At 48.3% G+C, this 19,158-nt stretch overlaps 1 protein-coding gene across 1 annotated transcript in view; it reads right to left on the reverse strand.

Annotated features, from left to right (window-relative positions):
- The window catches only part of wnt5b (wingless-type MMTV integration site family, member 5b), a 37,578-nt gene extending 25,731 nt beyond the window's left edge, over positions 1–11,847 (reverse strand). The window contains exons 1-2 of the mRNA XM_038987726.1: positions 11,601–11,847; positions 10,670–10,917 (exon numbers count right to left, since the gene is read on the reverse strand). Coding sequence (XP_038843654.1) covers positions 10,670–10,917; positions 11,601–11,713 — 361 coding nt within the window. The 5' untranslated portion in view covers positions 11,714–11,847. The remainder of the gene's footprint in view (positions 1–10,669; positions 10,918–11,600) is intronic.
- Between the last annotated feature and the right edge of the window lie 7,311 nt (positions 11,848–19,158).

A 19,158-nucleotide genomic window follows, 5' to 3' on the forward strand; every position in this document is an offset into this window, starting at 1 on the left:
TACATAAGTGAAATAAACAATAAAAATGAACAGTAAACATTAAACTCACAGAAGTTCCAAAAGAATAAAGACATTTCAAATGTCATATTATGTCTATATACAGTGTTGTAACGACGTGCAAATGGTTAAAGTACAAAAGGGAAAATAAATAAACATAAATATGGGTTGTATTTACAATGGTGTTTGTTCTTCACTGGTTGCCCTTTTCTTGTGGCAACAGGTCACAAATCTTGCTGCTGTGATGTCACACTGTGGTATTTCACCCAATAGATATGGGAATTTATCAAAATCGGGTTTGTTTTCAAATTCTTTGTGGGTCTGTGTAATCTGAGGGAAATATGTGTCTCTAATATTGTAACGGCTTTCCTCCTCCTCTTCATCCGAAGAGGAGGAGCAAGGATTGAACCAAAATGCAGCTTCTTGAGATGACATGATATTTATTGAACAAGACAAAAACGAACTATACTTGAATAACTAACAAAACAAATAAACGATGTAGACAGACCTGGACACGAACTTACATGAAACACGAAGAACGCAAGAACAGGAAAACTGACTACATAAAAGAACGAACGTACAAACAAACCGAGACAGTCCCGTGTGGCGCGACAAACACAGACACAGGAGACAACCACCCACCAACAAACAGTGTGAAAACACCTACCTTAATATGACTCTCAATCAGAGGAAATGAAAACCACCTGCCTCTAATTGAGAGCCATATTAGGTCACCCTTTAAACCAACATAGAAACAGAAAACATAGACTGCCCACCCAAACTCACGTCCTGACCAACTAACACATACAAAACTAACAGAAAACAGGTCAGGAACGTGACAAATATGGTCATACATTTGGCAGGAGGTTAGGAAGTGCAGCTCAGTTTCCACCTCATTTTGTGGGCAGTGTGCACATAGCCTGTCTTCTCTTGAGAGCCAGGTCTGCCTACAGCGGCCTCTCTCAAAAACAAGGCTATGCTCACTGAGTCTGTACTTAGTCAAAGCTTTCCTTCATTTTGGGTCAGTCACAGTGGTCAGGTATTCTGCCACTGTGTACTCTCTGTTTAGGGACAAATAGCATTCTCATTTGCTCTGTTTTTTTGTTAATTCTTTCCAATGTGTCATGTAATTATCTTTTTGTTTTCTCATGATTTGGTTGAGTCTACTTGTGTTGCTGTCCTGGGGCTCTGTGGGGTCTGTTTCTGTGGGGTCTCTCTCTCTATCTATCTTGCTCTCTCCCTCCCTCCCTCTCTGTCTCTCTCTCTCTCTGTCCATCACACACTCTCTCTCTGTCTGTCTCTCTGTCTCTCACACTCTCTCTCTGTCTCTCTCATTTCAATTCAATTCAAAGGGCTTATTGGCATGGGAAAATCTCTCTCTCTCCCCCCATCTGCTGTGCAGGTGTTACCAATGATGTATATAAACCCTGGATTGTCGATGCTATGTATTGGCCATTGAGAGGCTTTGAAGCCACCGGTCGGCCATATTGCCACTCCCCAGTAGGATCAGTCCTCCATAGGAACGAATGCAATTCTACAGTATTTTAATAAAACATTTTAAGGACAAAATTACATGCATTTAAGTAAAATTAGTATATAAAAAGTATACTTTAAAATATATACTTTAATATACAGTGGGGAGAACAAGTATTTGATACACTGCCGATTTTGCAGGTTTTCCTACTTACAAAGCATGTAGAGGTCTGTAATTTTTATCATAGGTACACTTCAACTGTGAGAGACGGAATCTAAAACAAAAATCCAGAAAATCACATTGTATGATTTTTAAGTAATTAATTTGCATTTTATTGCATGACATAAGTATTTGATCACCTACCAACCAGTAAGAATTCCAGCTCTCACAGACCTGTTAGTTTTTCTTTAAGAAGCCCTCCTGTTCTCCACTCATTATCTGTATTAACTGCACCTGTTTGAACTCGTTACCTGTATAAAAGAAACCTGTCCACACACTCAATCAAACAGACTCCAACCTCTCCACAATGGCCAAGACCAGAGAGCTGTGTAAAGACAACAGGGCTAAAATTGTAGACCTGCACAAGGATGTGATGGGCTACAGGATAATAGGCAAGCAGCTTGGTGAGAAGGCAACAACTGTTGGCGCAATTATTAGAAAATGGAAGAAGTTCAAGATGAAGGGTCAATCACCCTCGGTCTGGGGCTCCATGCAAGATCTCACCTCGTGGGGCATCAATGATCATGAGGAAGGTGAGGGATCAGCCCAGAACTACACGGTCAATGACCAGGTCAATGACCTGAAGAGAGCTGGGACCACAGTCTCAAAAGAATACATTAGTAAAACACTACGCCGTCATGGATTAAAATCCTGCAGCGCACGCAAGGTCCCCCTGCTCAAGCCAGCGCATGTCCAGGCCCGTCTGAAGTTTGCCAATGACCATCTGGATGATCCAGAGGAGGAATGGGAGAAGGTCATGTGGTCTGATGAGACAAAAATAGAGCTTTTTGGTCTAAACTCCACTCGCCGTGTTTGGAGGAAGAAGAAGGATGAGTACAACCCCAAGAACACCATCCCAACCGTGAAGCATGGAGGTGGAAACATCATTCTTTGGGGATGCTTTTCTGCAAAAGGGGACAGGACGACTGCACCGTATTGAGTGGAGGATGGATGGGGCCATGTATCGCGAGATCTTGGCCAACAACCTCCTTCCCTCAGTAAGAGCATTGAAGATGGGTCGTGGCTGGGTCTTCCAGCATGTCAATGACCCGAAACACACAGCCAGGGCAACTAAGGAGTGGCTCCGTAAGAAGCATCTCAAGGTCCTGGAGTGGCCTAGCCAGTCTCCAGACCTGAACCCAATAGAAAATCTTTGGAGGGAGCTGAAAGTCCATATTGCCCAGCGACAGCCCCGAAACCTGAAGGATCTGGAGAAGTTCTGTATGGAGGAGTGGGCCAAAATCCCTGCTGCAGTGTGTGAAAACCTGGTCAAGAACTACAGGAAACATATGATCTCTGTAATTGCAAACAAAGGTTTCTGTACCAAATATTAAGTTCTGCTTTTCTGATGTATCAAATACTTATGTCATGCAATAAAATGCAAATGAATTACTTAAAAATCATACAATGTGATTTTCTGGTGTAACGGCGTTCCTCCTCCTCTTCATCCGAAGAGGAGGAGCAGGGATTGAACCAAACTGCAGCGTTGTGAAATGACATGATATTTATTCAAACAAGACGAAAAACGAACTATACTTGATAATAAACAAAATAACAAAACGAATGTAGACAAACCTGAACATACGAACTTACATAAAACACGAAGAACGCACAACAGGAAAAATGACTACATAAAACGATGAACGAACGAAACAGTCCCGTATGGTGCAACAAACACTGACACAGGAAACAACCACCCACAAACAAACAGTGTGAAAACACCTACCTTAATATGACTCTCAATCATAGGAAATGAAAACCACCTGCCTCTAATTGAGAGCCATATCAGGTCACCCTTTAAACCAACATAGAAACAGAAAACATAGACTGCCCACCCAAACTCACGTCCTGACCAACTAACACATACAAAAACTAACAGAAAACAGGTCAGGAACGTGACATAACCCCCCCCCTTAAGGTGCGAACTCCGGGCGCACCAGCACAAAGTTTAGGGGAGGGTCTGGGTGGGCATCTGACCACGGTGGTGGCTCAGGCTCCGGGCGAGGTCCCCACCCCACCATAGTCAATCCCAGCTTACGTTTCCCCCTACGACTGACCACCCTCCTATTCCACCCACTTAATTTAAAGGGTACCGTTGAGATAAGGGGCAGCACCGGGATAAGGTAGCTCAGGACAGAGAGATAGCTCAGGACAGAGAGGTAGGTCAGGATAGAGAGGTAGCTCAGGATAGAGGGGCAACTCCGGACTGAAGGGCAGCTCCGGACAGAGAGACAGCTCTGGACTGAGGGACAGCTCTGGACTGAGGGACAGTTCTGGATCAATGGCAGCTCTGGGCTGAGGGGCAGCTCATGACTGGCTGACGGCTCTGGACGCTCATGGCTGGCTGACGGCTCTGGACGCTCATGGCTGGCTGACGGCTCTGGACGCTCATGGCTCGCTGGCGGCTCTGGCAGATCCTGTCTGGTTGGCGGCTCTGGCAGATCCTGTCTGGTTGGCGGCTCTGGCAGATCCTGTCTGGTTGGCGGCTCTGGCAGATCCTGTCTGGTTGGCGGCTCTGGCAGATCCTGTCTGGTTGGCGGCTCTGGCAGATCCTGACTGACGAATGGCTCTAGCGGCTCCTGACTGACTAACGGCTCTGACGGCTCGGGACAGACGGGCGGCTCTAATGGCTCGGGACAGACGGATGGCTCAGACGGCGCTGGGGAGACGGATGGCTCAGATGGCGCTGGGGAGATGGATGGCTCAGATGGCGCTGAGGAGACGGATGGCTCAGATGGCGCTGCGGAGACGGATGGCTCAGATGGCGCTGCGGAGACGGATGGCTCTGGCTGATCCTGTCTGGCGGAAGGCTTTGGCTGCTCCTGTCTGGCGGAAGGCTCTAGCGGCTCCTGTCTGGCGGAAGGCTCTAGCGGCTCCTGTCTGGCGGAAGGCTCTGTAGGCTCATGGCAGACGGGCGGCTTTGCAGGCTCATGGCAGACGGGCGGCTTTGAAGGCTCAATACAGACGGGCAGTTCATGCGGCGCTTGGCAGACAGACAGTTCAGGCGCCGTTGGGCAGACGGCAGACTCTGGCCGGCTGAGACGCACTGTAGGCCTGGTGCGTGGTGCCGGAACTGGAGGCACCGGACTGGAGACACGCCCTTCAAGCCTAGTGCGGGGAGCAGGGACAGGGCACACTGACCTCTCGAAGCGCACTATAGGCCTGGTGCGTGGTACCGGCACTGGTGGCACCGGGCTGAGGGCACGCACATCAGGACGAGTACGGGGAGAAGGAACAGTGTGTACAGGGCTCTGGAGACGCACAGGTGGCTTAGTGCGTGGTGCCGGAACTGGAGGCACTGGGCTGGAGACACGCACCATAGGAAGAGTGCGTGGAGGAGGAACAGGGCTCTGAAAACGCACTGGAAGCCTGGTGCGTGGTGTAGGCACTGGTGGTACTGGGCTGGGGCGGGGAGGTAGCGCCGGAAATACCGGACCGTGCAAGCGTACTGGCTCCCTTGAGCATTGAGCCTGCCCAACCTTACCTGGTTGAATGCTCCCCGTCGCCCGACCAGTGCGGGGAGGTGGAATAACCCGCACCGGGCTATGTAGGCGAACCGGGGACACCATGCGTAAGGCTGGTGCCATGTATGCCGGCCCAAGGAGACGTACTGGTGGCCAGATATGTAGAGCCGGCTTCATGGCACTTGGCTCAATGCTCAATCTAGCCCTACCAGTGCGGGGAGGTGGAATAACCCGCACCGGGCTATGCACACGTACAGGAGACACCGTGCGCTCTACTGCGTAACACGGTGTCTGCCCGTACTCCCGCTCTCCACGGTTAGCCTGGGAAGTGGGCGCAGGTCTCCTACCTGCCCTCGGCCCACTACCTCTTAGCCCCCCCCCAAGAAATGTTTGGGGTTTCTTCTCGGGCTTCCTTGCTAGCCGCGTACCTTCATATCTCCGGTCTTGAGCTTGATTCTCCGGCTTCCAGCCACGTCTCCTAGCTGCCTCCTCATACCACCGCTGTTGGGCTCTCGCTGCCTCCATCTCCTCACGAGCGCGGCGATATTCCCCAATGTGCGCCCAGTGTCCTTTTCCCTCTAATACTTCCTCCCAAGTCCATGAGTCCTGATCTCTTGGCCGCTGCTCGAACTTGCGCTGCTTGGTTCTGGAGAGGTGGGTGGTTCTGTAACGGCGTTCCTCCTCCTCTTCATCCGAAGAGGAGGAGCAGGGATTGAACCAAACTGCAGCGTTGTGAAATGACATGATATTTATTCAAACAAGACGAAAAACGAACTATACTTGATAATAAACAAAATAACAAAACGAATGTAGACAAACCTGAACATACGAACTTACATAAAACACGAAGAACGCACAACAGGAAAAATGACTACATAAAACGATGAACGAACGAAACAGTCCCGTATGGTGCAACAAACACTGACACAGGAAACAACCACCCACAAACAAACAGTGTGAAAACACCTACCTTAATATGACTCTCAATCAGAGGAAATGAAAACCACCTGCCTCTAATTGAGAGCCATATCAGGTCACCCTTTAAACCAACATAGAAACAGAAAACATAGACTGCCCACCCAAACTCACGTCCTGACCAACTAACACATACAAAAACTAACAGAAAACAGGTCAGGAACGTGACATAACCCCCCCCCTTAAGGTGCGAACTCCGGGCGCACCAGCACAAAGTTTAGGGGAGGGTCTGGGTGGGCATCTGACCACGGTGGTGGCTCAGGCTCCGGGCGAGGTCCCCACCCCACCATAGTCAATCCCAGCTTACGTTTCCCCCTACGACTGACCACCCTCCTATTCCACCCACTTAATTTAAAGGGTACCGTTGAGATAAGGGGCAGCACCGGGATAAGGTAGCTCAGGACAGAGAGATAGCTCAGGACAGAGAGGTAGGTCAGGATAGAGAGGTAGCTCAGGATAGAGGGGCAACTCCGGACTGAAGGGCAGCTCCGGACAGAGACAGCTCTGGACTGAGGGACAGCTCTGGACTGAGGGACAGTTCTGGATCAATGGCAGCTCTGGGCTGAGGGGCAGCTCATGACTGGCTGACGGCTCTGGACGCTCATGGCTGGCTGACGGCTCTGGACGCTCATGGCTGGCTGACGGCTCTGGACGCTCATGGCTCGCTGGCGGCTCTGGCAGATCCTGTCTGGTTGGCGGCTCTGGCAGATCCTGTCTGGTTGGCGGCTCTGGCAGATCCTGTCTGGTTGGCGGCTCTGGCAGATCCTGTCTGGTTGGCGGCTCTGGCAGATCCTGTCTGGTTGGCGGCTCTGGCAGATCCTGACTGACGAATGGCTCTAGCGGCTCCTGACTGACTAACGGCTCTGACGGCTCGGGACAGACGGGCGGCTCTAATGGCTCGGGACAGACGGATGGCTCAGACGGCGCTGGGGAGACGGATGGCTCAGATGGCGCTGGGGAGACGGATGGCTCAGATGGCGCTGGGGAGATGGATGGCTCAGATGGCGCTGAGGAGACGGATGGCTCAGATGGCGCTGCGGAGACGGATGGCTCAGATGGCGCTGCGGAGACGGATGGCTCTGGCTGATCCTGTCTGGCGGAAGGCTTTGGCTGCTCCTGTCTGGCGGAAGGCTCTAGCGGCTCCTGTCTGGCGGAAGGCTCTAGCGGCTCCTGTCTGGCGGAAGGCTCTGTAGGCTCATGGCAGACGGGCGGCTTTGCAGGCTCATGGCAGACGGGCGGCTTTGAAGGCTCAATACAGACGGGCAGTTCATGCGGCGCTTGGCAGACAGACAGTTCAGGCGCCGTTGGGCAGACGGCAGACTCTGGCCGGCTGAGACGCACTGTAGGCCTGGTGCGTGGTGCCGGAACTGGAGGCACCGGACTGGAGACACGCCCTTCAAGCCTAGTGCGGGGAGCAGGGACAGGGCACACTGACCTCTCGAAGCGCACTATAGGCCTGGTGCGTGGTACCGGCACTGGTGGCACCGGGCTGAGGGCACGCACATCAGGACGAGTACGGGGAGAAGGAACAGTGTGTACAGGGCTCTGGAGACGCACAGGTGGCTTAGTGCGTGGTGCCGGAACTGGAGGCACTGGGCTGGAGACACGCACCATAGGAAGAGTGCGTGGAGGAGGAACAGGGCTCTGAAAACGCACTGGAAGCCTGGTGCGTGGTGTAGGCACTGGTGGTACTGGGCTGGGGCGGGGAGGTAGCGCCGGAAATACCGGACCGTGCAAGCGTACTGGCTCCCTTGAGCATTGAGCCTGCCCAACCTTACCTGGTTGAATGCTCCCCGTCGCCCGACCAGTGCGGGGAGGTGGAATAACCCGCACCGGGCTATGTAGGCGAACCGGGGACACCATGCGTAAGGCTGGTGCCATGTATGCCGGCCCAAGGAGACGTACTGGTGGCCAGATATGTAGAGCCGGCTTCATGGCACTTGGCTCAATGCTCAATCTAGCCCTACCAGTGCGGGGAGGTGGAATAACCCGCACCGGGCTATGCACACGTACAGGAGACACCGTGCGCTCTACTGCGTAACACGGTGTCTGCCCGTACTCCCGCTCTCCACGGTTAGCCTGGGAAGTGGGCGCAGGTCTCCTACCTGCCCTCGGCCCACTACCTCTTAGCCCCCCCCCAAGAAATGTTTGGGGTTTCTTCTCGGGCTTCCTTGCTAGCCGCGTACCTTCATATCTCCGGTCTTGAGCTTGATTCTCCGGCTTCCAGCCACGTCTCCTAGCTGCCTCCTCATACCACCGCTGTTGGGCTCTCGCTGCCTCCATCTCCTCACGAGCGCGGCGATATTCCCCAATGTGCGCCCAGTGTCCTTTTCCCTCTAATACTTCCTCCCAAGTCCATGAGTCCTGATCTCTTGGCCGCTGCTCGAACTTGCGCTGCTTGGTTCTGGAGAGGTGGGTGGTTCTGTAACGGCGTTCCTCCTCCTCTTCATCCGAAGAGGAGGAGCAGGGATTGAACCAAACTGCAGCGTTGTGAAATGACATGATATTTATTCAAACAAGACGAAAAACGAACTATACTTGATAATAAACAAAATAACAAAACGAATGTAGACAAACCTGAACATACGAACTTACATAAAACACGAAGAACGCACAACAGGAAAAATGACTACATAAAACGATGAACGAACGAAACAGTCCCGTATGGTGCAACAAACACTGACACAGGAAACAACCACCCACAAACAAACAGTGTGAAAACACCTACCTTAATATGACTCTCAATCATAGGAAATGAAAACCACCTGCCTCTAATTGAGAGCCATATCAGGTCACCCTTTAAACCAACATAGAAACAGAAAACATAGACTGCCCACCCAAACTCACGTCCTGACCAACTAACACATACAAAAACTAACAGAAAACAGGTCAGGAACGTGACATCTGGATTTTTGTTTTAGATTCCGTCTCTCACAGTTGAAGTGTACCTATGATAAAAATTACAGACCTCTACATGCTTTGTAAGTAGGAAAACCTGCAAAATCGGCAGTGTATCAAATACTTGTTCTCCCCACTGTATATATATATATATATTTTATTTATTTATTTGATTGTATGTTTAGCTCACATAATATAATTTACAAGTATGCTCTAATGTGTCAGTAAAAGAATAGATGTGGAAAAAACGAATGTATACATTAATAAATGACTTTCTATAGATTCCAAAATATTTTTTTTTACAACTGTGGGGGATTTCCAAGATGGAGGCACTACGGCTTCAACACAACGCTCCCTATCGGACATCTAGTGTATATATCAATCACTGAGTGTTACCTGACAGGTTTGGATGGACATACCATCTGTAATGCAGATCTCAAGGTTTCACATTCTTCAGCATCGTAGCCTTGGGAGGCCTACTACTCTCTATACAAGCAAATAAACGTAACCATGGCAGCTGGCACTCTCTCTCCAAATGTGTTTTGGGGAACGTAAACAATGAAAAATAAATTCTGTTGACGTTTTATGATTTGGAAATGCTTAAATAATTCGTGAGTTTGATATAAAAAAAATCTATATATAGTCATAGCCTATATTGACATATCTTTGGAAGTAATTGGCCTGTGAATGCCACTTTGGGCAACCAAGAAAGAGGGCATCCGTTTACAATGCCAATGTCCGTCCGTCAGTAAAATAAATATTTTTTTGTAATATTCCATGTAAACCGCAACTCCGCAGAGGCCCACTACACTCTGCTGCCATTGACTGGCTATCCTGATTCCTGGCACTGTTATAACAGAAACGTCACGTGTCAAAAAGTTGTAATTATGTGTTCTCTTAAAAACAGAATGTGTAGGTTAAATGTGAGCCAGGAGGCAGGAGCCGGAGCTCCCGATAAAGACGAGGACTTTTATTGGCCCATAGAACCGATACTTAAAATAGCAGCCCGGATCTGCCGAGTCCGTGTCATCCCATGATTGCATTTCAAAAGGAGGCCGTGGACAATAGCAGGCTAACACCTCAATAAAACCCTCGCGATTGACTGCAAACAACTCCTTTGCTGTTTTGGGAACGGCGAGGAAGAGGGGCGAGGGAGGGGATTGGTCGGCCTGACTGGCCGTCGGAGGGGGATCCTGCATCAGAGGGAGAATAGAGAAGCTATGGGCTATTGGACACCGCCATCTCTAGCATACACCTCATCTAACTACAGAACGGAACTAACACTCAATTGTCGAGAGAAATCTGACTGACAATTAAGCGCAACGATTTTTTATTTGGAAGCATCAAGTTAGTTAAAAGGTCCCACTATTAATAGTTGAACTGAAACAAAAACACATTCAAGAATACAGATACAGTTATCAGCGGTGCCTCTAAAGTGCACTACTTCTAATTTTACAATGGGAATTCAAAATGTAAACATAAACATGTGTCATCACCTACCGCCGCATAGGCCAATCACTCAATAGCTCTGGTCCAGCGCATTCGTGCGCGTTCCTTAACTAACCGCTGGTGAAATAAACGGTCACAAACGCCCTGGACCAGAGCTAGCCTAAATCCCAATCCCACCATGTGACTTGCTTACCTATCTGCATGACGCGTCCGAACACGGATGCATTATCCACCGTGCTACAGTTCCACCGCCGCTGTCTGAACTGGTATTGGCACTCATTGATGCCCGTCTTGGCGCCCTCGCCTATGTAGACCATGTGGTCCTGATAGAGCTGGCACAGCTTCCTCTGCCCCTGGGAGAGGCCCGTCAGCTGGCTGCACAGAGGCTGGGCCCCGATGATGTACATCTCCGGTCTCTGGATAGGGTTCATCGCTAACGACCTGCATGCACGGATGGGAAATAGGAGGTTGCTAGTTATATACAGTGTTGAGAAAATAAACGTTTATTATAGTGTCTGGATGAGGCGTAAATAGCAAGTATTTTAGCCTATATAGCTTCAGTCAAAGATGCGCCGTTTCAATATGTAATATAAAGCGATACAATTGGCAATAATGGCAAATATGCATAAATATGCATACATTAAATAATAAATATAAAGGAAAACATATATAGTCTATTCTACTGTGTAAATACAGACAGGTAAATATCGCATCGGTATTAACAATGAAATAATGCTGTATCGATGTCAGATGATGAGGAATATGGTTGGAATGCTCTCCATCAGAGTGGAACGTTTGGCAGCAAACTCTCCGCACAGGTCAAGATGCGGCGTTCCACTCTGTGGAGTTCTGCTGTCTCCCCCCAGTCCACAAACAGCGTGGCCATTTGTGCGTAGCATGGGTAAATATTGTGACAAAGTCACCACATTTGTTCTCCCACTGGTCTCCTCCACGACCCAACAGAACACACGACACCACAAGACAAAACAACACACGGACTCCGCTCTCTCAAACCCCAATCACAAAACCCACCATCTGTCAATTAATGAATCAATTGCGCATGAACTAAAGTACGCAACGATATAGAAACAGAGTTAATTTGACATGAAAAAAGTTCAACTTACAACCAGGAGTTGGCGTCCACCAGTAGATGCGAGCTGCATGCGATGAGAGCGACCGCCAGCAGTAAGTGTTTCTGGGCGCTGCTGCACGGTCTCCGGCTGGTCCTGGTCTCCATGGCCCCGTGTGCCACCGTCACCGCCAACAAACACCAACACGGGAAAGAAGTGCCCCCTCTGTGAAAAAGACGGATCAAAAACAACCTCTGTAATCCGCTGCGGGGGGGTTCCTGACTGGGTTCACAGAGATGACGATGCCGAGACAACCAAGAGTCAATATCCGATTCCGTGGAGATAAGGTGTCCTGCGCATTGTCCCCATGACTTTATTGACTCGTAGCTTTGTCTAAAGTCTGTTCGGAACGCCTAATCCTAATTCCCAGTCGTGCGTAAAATGTGTACAAGGAAGAAAACCTGATTTTACGCATTAGGATCTAAAGGCTAAGATGCGTTTAGTAAGGAGACAGACCCATCAGATGTGCGTTCTGATGAGGACTAAGGTTAAATTAAAAAACACCGTCCATGAAAAGTTTAGATGACGTGGATGTTGTTGTTGATCCGATAAGATACAGGTCTCATACTGGTGTTTCCCAGGAGATTAAAAAGACGAGGCTCTTTATGAAAACATTTGAGGAAGTGTTCATTCCTTGCCTCGATCTGATCTACTTTGTAAATTTACACTCTAAACACTGACTGCCTCTCCTCATCCCATCCCTCTCTCCCTCTCTTCTCCCCCTTGTTTTACGGGGCAAGGGGAGGGACGGACGCCTGCGGGGAACACCGTTCATGTCAAATCAAATTGTATTTGTCACATGCGCCGAATACAACATGTGTAGCCTTACCGTGAAATGCTGACTTACAAGCCCTTAACCAACAATACTTTAAGAAAATAATGTTTAAGAAAATAATGTTTATTAAGAAAATATTGACGAAACAAACTAAAGTAATAAAACAAGCAACAGAATAAAGTAACAATAACGAGGCTATATACAGTACGGGGGTACCGGTACCGAGTCAATGTGCGGGGGTACAGGCTAGTCGAGGTAATGGAGGTAATATGTACATGTAGTTGGGGGTAACATAACTATGCATAGATAATAAACTGCGAGGAGCAGCAGTGTAAAAGAAGGGGGGGGGGGGGGGGGGGGGGGTCATTGCGCAAGACGGAGACCACCGGAGTGTCATAGCAAGACATGGGAACACACCAAATGGGGAGAGAGAAGTGCATTTAGAGAAACCCTTGAATTGAAATTGAGAGAGAGACAACAGTGTACGTAGCAAACAGTCATTTATGTGACTCAGACCTGATTCTGCATAAGTTGCGCACTAAAGAGCAACATCTCAACACCAAAGCCCTTCCGGTGTGTACAATGAGCATTCTGCTGTTACTAGAATACCAGAGGGACCCAATTTAAACTAATCCAATAAGGATTTTTAAGCACTATTAAAATAGTCGTAATATAATTGTCATTTATTTTTTATTGGTAAAAACAAAAAGAAAGACATGGCACCAATACAAACACCTATTTAAAACTGTGTGTGTGTGTGTGTACACGTTTTATTATACTCGTGAGTACCAGAAGTCCTCACAAGAATAGCAAACCTTTTGCCGGTCCTCACTTGTAAAAAGGTTTAGGGGTTAGGTTTAGGGTTAAGGTTAGGTTTAGGGGTTAGGGAAAATAGGATTTTGAACGGGAATTAATTGTTGGTACTCAGAAAGTCCTCACAAGTTAGTAAGACATACCTGTGTGTGTGTGTGTGTGTGTGTGTGTGTGTCTGTGTGTGTGTGTGAGTGTGTGTGTGTGTGCGTTCGTGCGTGCCAGAGAGAGATTAATGGAGTTTAACGTTTTGGAAAATGTCCCAATTCCATCAAAGTTCATGTGCGTTAAATCCCCCCTTTTACTTCGACTTGATGATTTGTTTGAATAAACGTGAGTGCTTCGAAAACCTTAATCCTCCTTTGGATAAGAAAATAAAGCCGGCCACACATTGAGCTCTGAAGACCAGGTCCTCTGAAGAAAAGGCGTGTTGAAGCAGCTTTCTTTATGTCAAATGTTCGCAAAGACAAAGTAAAACGCCATGCTGGAATGGGAACCTTTGATCTAAAGTCCTACCACTTTCTAAAGTCGGACAATTCAGAGTCCTTGATAATAAAATAGTCCATAGCCTAACTACTACAAATACGGCTTTACAGATATTTTGAACCATATGCGCATAGCTACACACGTTTGCGTATTGTTCCAGGCTGCATCACATCCGGCCGTGATTGGGAGTCCCATAGGGCAGCGCACAATTGTCCCAGCGTCGTCCGGATTTTTGCCGGGGTAGGCTGTCATTGTAAATAAGAATTTGTTCTTAACTGACTTGCCTAGTTAAATAAAGGTTAAATAAACAAACAACAAAAAACATGTTATGAGGAGCAATTAAACGAATGGAATTCAGTAACAACCGAAAAAAAGGGAAACTTTTACTTTGCACTGTGTAAAAATATAACATAGGTAATGACATTCGAATACTATCTTTAAAAAAAACTAGAAACATTTCCATTTATGTTCACAGAAAACGAAATAAACGAAGAGCTTTGTAGCTCTGCTCATGACACTTGCAGGACGCATAGGGGTCCAGCCAAGCAGGTTAACCAACTATTTCCCCAGGTCTTCCTTTTTACTGGGCTCCATTCCATAGACCAGATCAGAGAGTCAGTGGACATATATAGGGCCTTGACTGGCGCGAGAGAGACGCCACTCGATTTCCGACCGGTCTCTGCATGATAATGCCACTGTCGTCGCGCCTTTCATCTTTCCCCAAACCCCTAGGCCTACACCCCAACCATCAACTTTTCACGCGCCCGCCGTCGCCTTCCATCCTAGACCGACCCCCCCCTCCCCTCCTGTAAAGTGTCTTGACTGCCTGCAATATACATCCGATGATGTTGTTTGAATGTGTAATACGGGTGTAATAGGTCTACTTGTAGACCTTTCGTTTCCCTGTGCTTGACCCCTTGGACCTTAGTTTCAGTGGATAAAAATTCATGAATGAATTAACGCTTTTGGGTCCCCTAATAGGACACCTAATTCTCAGTGTCTTTCAAATTCACTTAAGGTGATAAATCCTTTTAGAATGACTATTAGTGTTTCACCTACACAAACACATCTCATACCTTACACCTCTCTCGATTGGTTGCATTTGTTTGCAGGACTATATGACCAGACAGTCAAAAAAGCCGGATTATAAATAATTATTTATTGAAGGCAATTTTATAATGAAGGAATATTCCTGTTTTGGGTTAACAGCGCCCTCTGCTGGTTAAATTGACAAAGTAAACATTTCCCTGTTTATCTAACAGTCACCACAATCTGTCCCGAATCCCAGCATAGAATACAACAGCAGAGTAGGCTATTATAGAGGCTAACCACTGCCCTCAGGTGGCAAGATATAGTAATTACATCTAGGCTGATGGAGACAAAAATCTGACGCTATAGAGATCAAGTAGGTTATATTACATTAAAACGAGTGTGATATTGATGAATTGATCAGGCCTATTTGCGTGTTAATTTTTTATCTAGAGGCTTGACTGTGATTTACTGGCAGGACAAATTGAAGTGAATGTTATCTATCATTTATTAGCAGTGTGAACTGTGAAGATCAGAACATGCAGCATCTAATTGTTTTACACCGTAAATGATTAAGTAAATGATGAACTATTCACGTTTCTAAGTAATGAGTCTGGGTGTTTGATACCAAAGGATGCCACAATCGATCTGAAAAGATGAGCACTGTGGAAGCTCTGCTGTTTGTCCTCTGCAGCTGTGCCTCTGACGGACAGCTGCAGCACAGTGACAGCCCTGAAACTGACAACACCACACAGGTCCACCAAGATGGGGACGAGGGCCGTGTTGAAGACGTTCCCACGAACAACCATCTGACTGATGATCAACCGTTTTGAACCAGCCGTCGTGGAAGCCAGACTGAGGGTCAGCGAGAGCCAGGTGGAGGAACAGAGAGTCCTGCTCCAGGAGCTGAGAGCCATTGTGGCTCAACAGAGCACCAAACTGAATGAGATGGGAGCCACCGTGGAGGAACTGAGAGTCCTGCTCCAGGAGCTGAGAGACATTGTGGCTCAACAGAGCACCAAACTGAATGAGATGGGAGCCAGCGTGGAGGAACAGAGAGTCCTGCTCCAGGAGCTGAGAGCCATTGTGGCTCAACAGAGCACCAAACTGAATGAGATGGGAGCCACTGTGGAGGAACTGAGAGTCCTGCTCCAGGAGCTGAGAGCCATTGTGGCTCAACAGAGCACCAAACTGAATGAGATGGGAGCCACTGTGGAGGAACTGAGAGTCCTGCTCCAGGAGCTGAGAGCCATTGTGGCTCAACAGAGCACCAAACTGAATGAGATGGGAGCCACTGTGGAGGAACTGAGAGTCCTGCTCCAGGAGCTGAGAGCCATTGTGGCTCAACAGAGCACCAAACTGAATGAGATGGGAGCCAGCGTGGAGGAACAGAGAGTCCTGCTCCAGGAGCTGAGAGCCATTGTGGCTCAACAGAGCACCAAACTGAATGAGATGGGAGCCAGCGTGGAGGAACAGAGAGTCCTGCTCCAGGAGCTGAGAGCCATTGTGGCTCAACAGAGCACCAAACTGAATGAGATGGCAGCCAGCGTGGAGGAACAGAGAGTCCTGCTCCAGGAGCTGAGAGCCATTGTGGCTCAACAGAGCACCAAACTGAATGAGATGGGAGCCACCGTGGAGGAACTGAGAGTCCTGCTCCAGGAGCTGAGAGACATTGTGGCTCAACAGAGCACCAAACTGAATGAGATGGGAGCCAGCGTGGAGGAACAGAGAGTCCTGCTCCAGGAGCTGAGAGCCATTGTGGCTCAACAGAGCACCAAACTGAATGAGATGGGAGCCGCTGTGGAGGAACTGAGAGTCCTGCTCCAGGAGCTGAGAGCCATTGTGGCTCAACAGAGCACCAAACTGAATGAGATGGGAGCCAGCGTGGAGGAACAGAGAGTCCTGCTCCAGGAGCTGAGAGCCATTGTGGCTCAACAGAGCACCAAACTGAATGAGATGGCAGCCAGCGTGGAGGAACAGAGAGTCCTGCTCCAGGAGCTGAGAGCCATTGTGGCTCAACAGAGCACCAAACTGAATGAGATGGGAGCCACCGTGGAGGAACTGAGAGTCCTGCTCCAGGAGCTGAGAGACATTGTGGCTCAACAGAGCACCAAACTGAATGAGATGGGAGCCAGCGTGGAGGAACAGAGAGTCCTGCTCCAGGAGCTGAGAGCCATTGTGGCTCAACAGAGCACCAAACTGAATGAGATGGGAGCCACTGTGGAGGAACTGAGAGTCCTGCTCCAGGAGCTGAGAGCCATTGTGGCTCAACAGAGCACCAAACTGAATGAGATGGGAGCCAGCGTGGAGGAACAGAGAGTCCTGCTCCAGGAGCTGAGAGCCATTGTGGCTCAACAGAGCACCAAACTGAATGAGATGGGAGCCACCGTGGAGGAACTGAAGAGAGAGAACAGAGAGAGACCGAAGGTGGCCTTCTCAGCTTCGCTGTCTGAATCCAAAGGACCAAATAGTGATGATGTCATCCTGGTCTACAAACATGTCTTCAACAATGTTGGTGAGGCTGACAGTCCGGTGACAGGTGAGGCTTACAGTCCGGTGACAGGTGAGGCTGACAGTCCGGTGACAGGTGAGGCTTACAGTCCGGTGACAGGTGAGGCTTACAGTCCGGTGACAGGTGAGGCTTACAGTCCGGTGACAGGTGAGGCTTACAGTCTGGTGACAGGTGAGGCTTACAGTCCGGTGACAGGTGAGGCTGACAGTCCAGTGACAGGTGAGGCTGACAGTCCAGTGACAGGTGAGGTTGACAGTCCGGTGACAGGTGAGGCTTACAGTCTGGTGACAGGTGAGGCTTACAGTCCGGTGACAGGTGAGGCTGACAGTCCAGTGACAGGTGAGGCTGACAGTCCAGTGACAGGTGAGGTTGACAGTCCGGTGACAGGTGAGGCTTACAGTCCAGTGACAGGTGAGGTTGACAGTCTGGTGACAGGTGAGGCTTACAGTCTGGTGACAGGTGAGGCTTACAGTCTGGTGACAAGTCAGGCTTACAGTCCAGTGACAGGTGAGGTTGACAGTCCGGTGACAGGTGAGGTTGACAGTCCGGTGACAGGTGAGGCTGACAGTCCGGTGACAGGTGAGGCTTACAGTCCGGTGACGGGTATCTTCAGAGCACCGGTTAATGGAGTCTACTACTTCACATACACTGCCTTTACAACCTCCAGCAAGGGGAGAAGAGTATCGCTGTATAAAAATGGACTTCTAATGGTGACTGTGATCGATGGTGATGAAACAGATGGAGAGGACAAGGGGGTTCCAATGGTGTCACCCTGCAGTTGGAAGAAGGAGATACAGTCTGTAGTCACACTGCAGTTGGAAGAAGGAGATACAGTCTGTAGTCACCCTGCAGTTGGAAGAAGGAGATACAGTCTGTAGTCACCCTGCAGTTGTAAGAAGGAGATACAGTCTGTAGTCACACTGCAGTTGTAAGAAGGAGATACAGTCTGTAGTCACCCTGCAGTTGGAAGAAGGAGATACAGTCTGTAGTCACCCTGCAGTTGTAAGAAGGAGATACAGTCTGTAGTCACCCTGCAGTTGTAAGAAGGAGATACAGTCTGTAGTCACCCTGCAGTTGTAAGAAGGAGATACAGTCTGTAGTCACCCTGCAGTTGTAAGAAGGAGATACAGTCTGTAGTCACCCTGCAGTTGGAAGAAGGAGATACAGTCTGTAGTCACCCTGCAGTTGGAAGAAGGAGATACAGTCTGTAGTCACCCTGCAGCAGGACCCTTTGATGACCGGGCCTCACCACACCACCTTCACAGGCTTCCTGCTCTTCTCTTGGAAAACAGGTTCTTCTTCTCTTTCTGCTTCTATGACGTACAGTCGTACTCTGGGACGACATGAGAGGAAATACATGAAAAGTATGACTTATTGGTCTACAGTTAGATTCTTCTTCTTTCTCAGATCTGCACTTTTGTAGGTCAGTATTTTCAGATTTGATGGCATACTATATTACAGTAACTAAAAGGGACGAATGCACAACTGATTGTGAAAACTAGACGTTGAGAACAATATGAACATCCCACGTTGCTGATTATATAGAATACAATATGAACATCCTACGTTGCTGATTATATAGAATACAATATGAACATCCTACGTTGCTGATTATATAGAATACAATGTGAACATCCCACGTTGCTGATTATATAGAATACAATGTGAACATCCTACGTTGCTGATTATATAGAATACAATATGAACATCCTACGTTGCTGATTATATAGAATACAATATGAACATCCTACGTTGCTGATTATATAGAATACAATGTGAACATCCCACGTTGCTGATTATATAGAATACAATGTGAACATCCCACGTTGCTGATTATATAGAATACAATATGAACATCCTACGTTGCTGATTATATAGAATACAATATGAACATCCCACGTTGCTGATTATATAGAATACAATATGAAGATCCGACGTTG

This window comes from Salvelinus namaycush, unplaced genomic scaffold, assembly GCF_016432855.1.
Source record: "Salvelinus namaycush isolate Seneca unplaced genomic scaffold, SaNama_1.0 Scaffold83, whole genome shotgun sequence".
Taxonomy (NCBI): domain Eukaryota; kingdom Metazoa; phylum Chordata; class Actinopteri; order Salmoniformes; family Salmonidae; genus Salvelinus; species Salvelinus namaycush.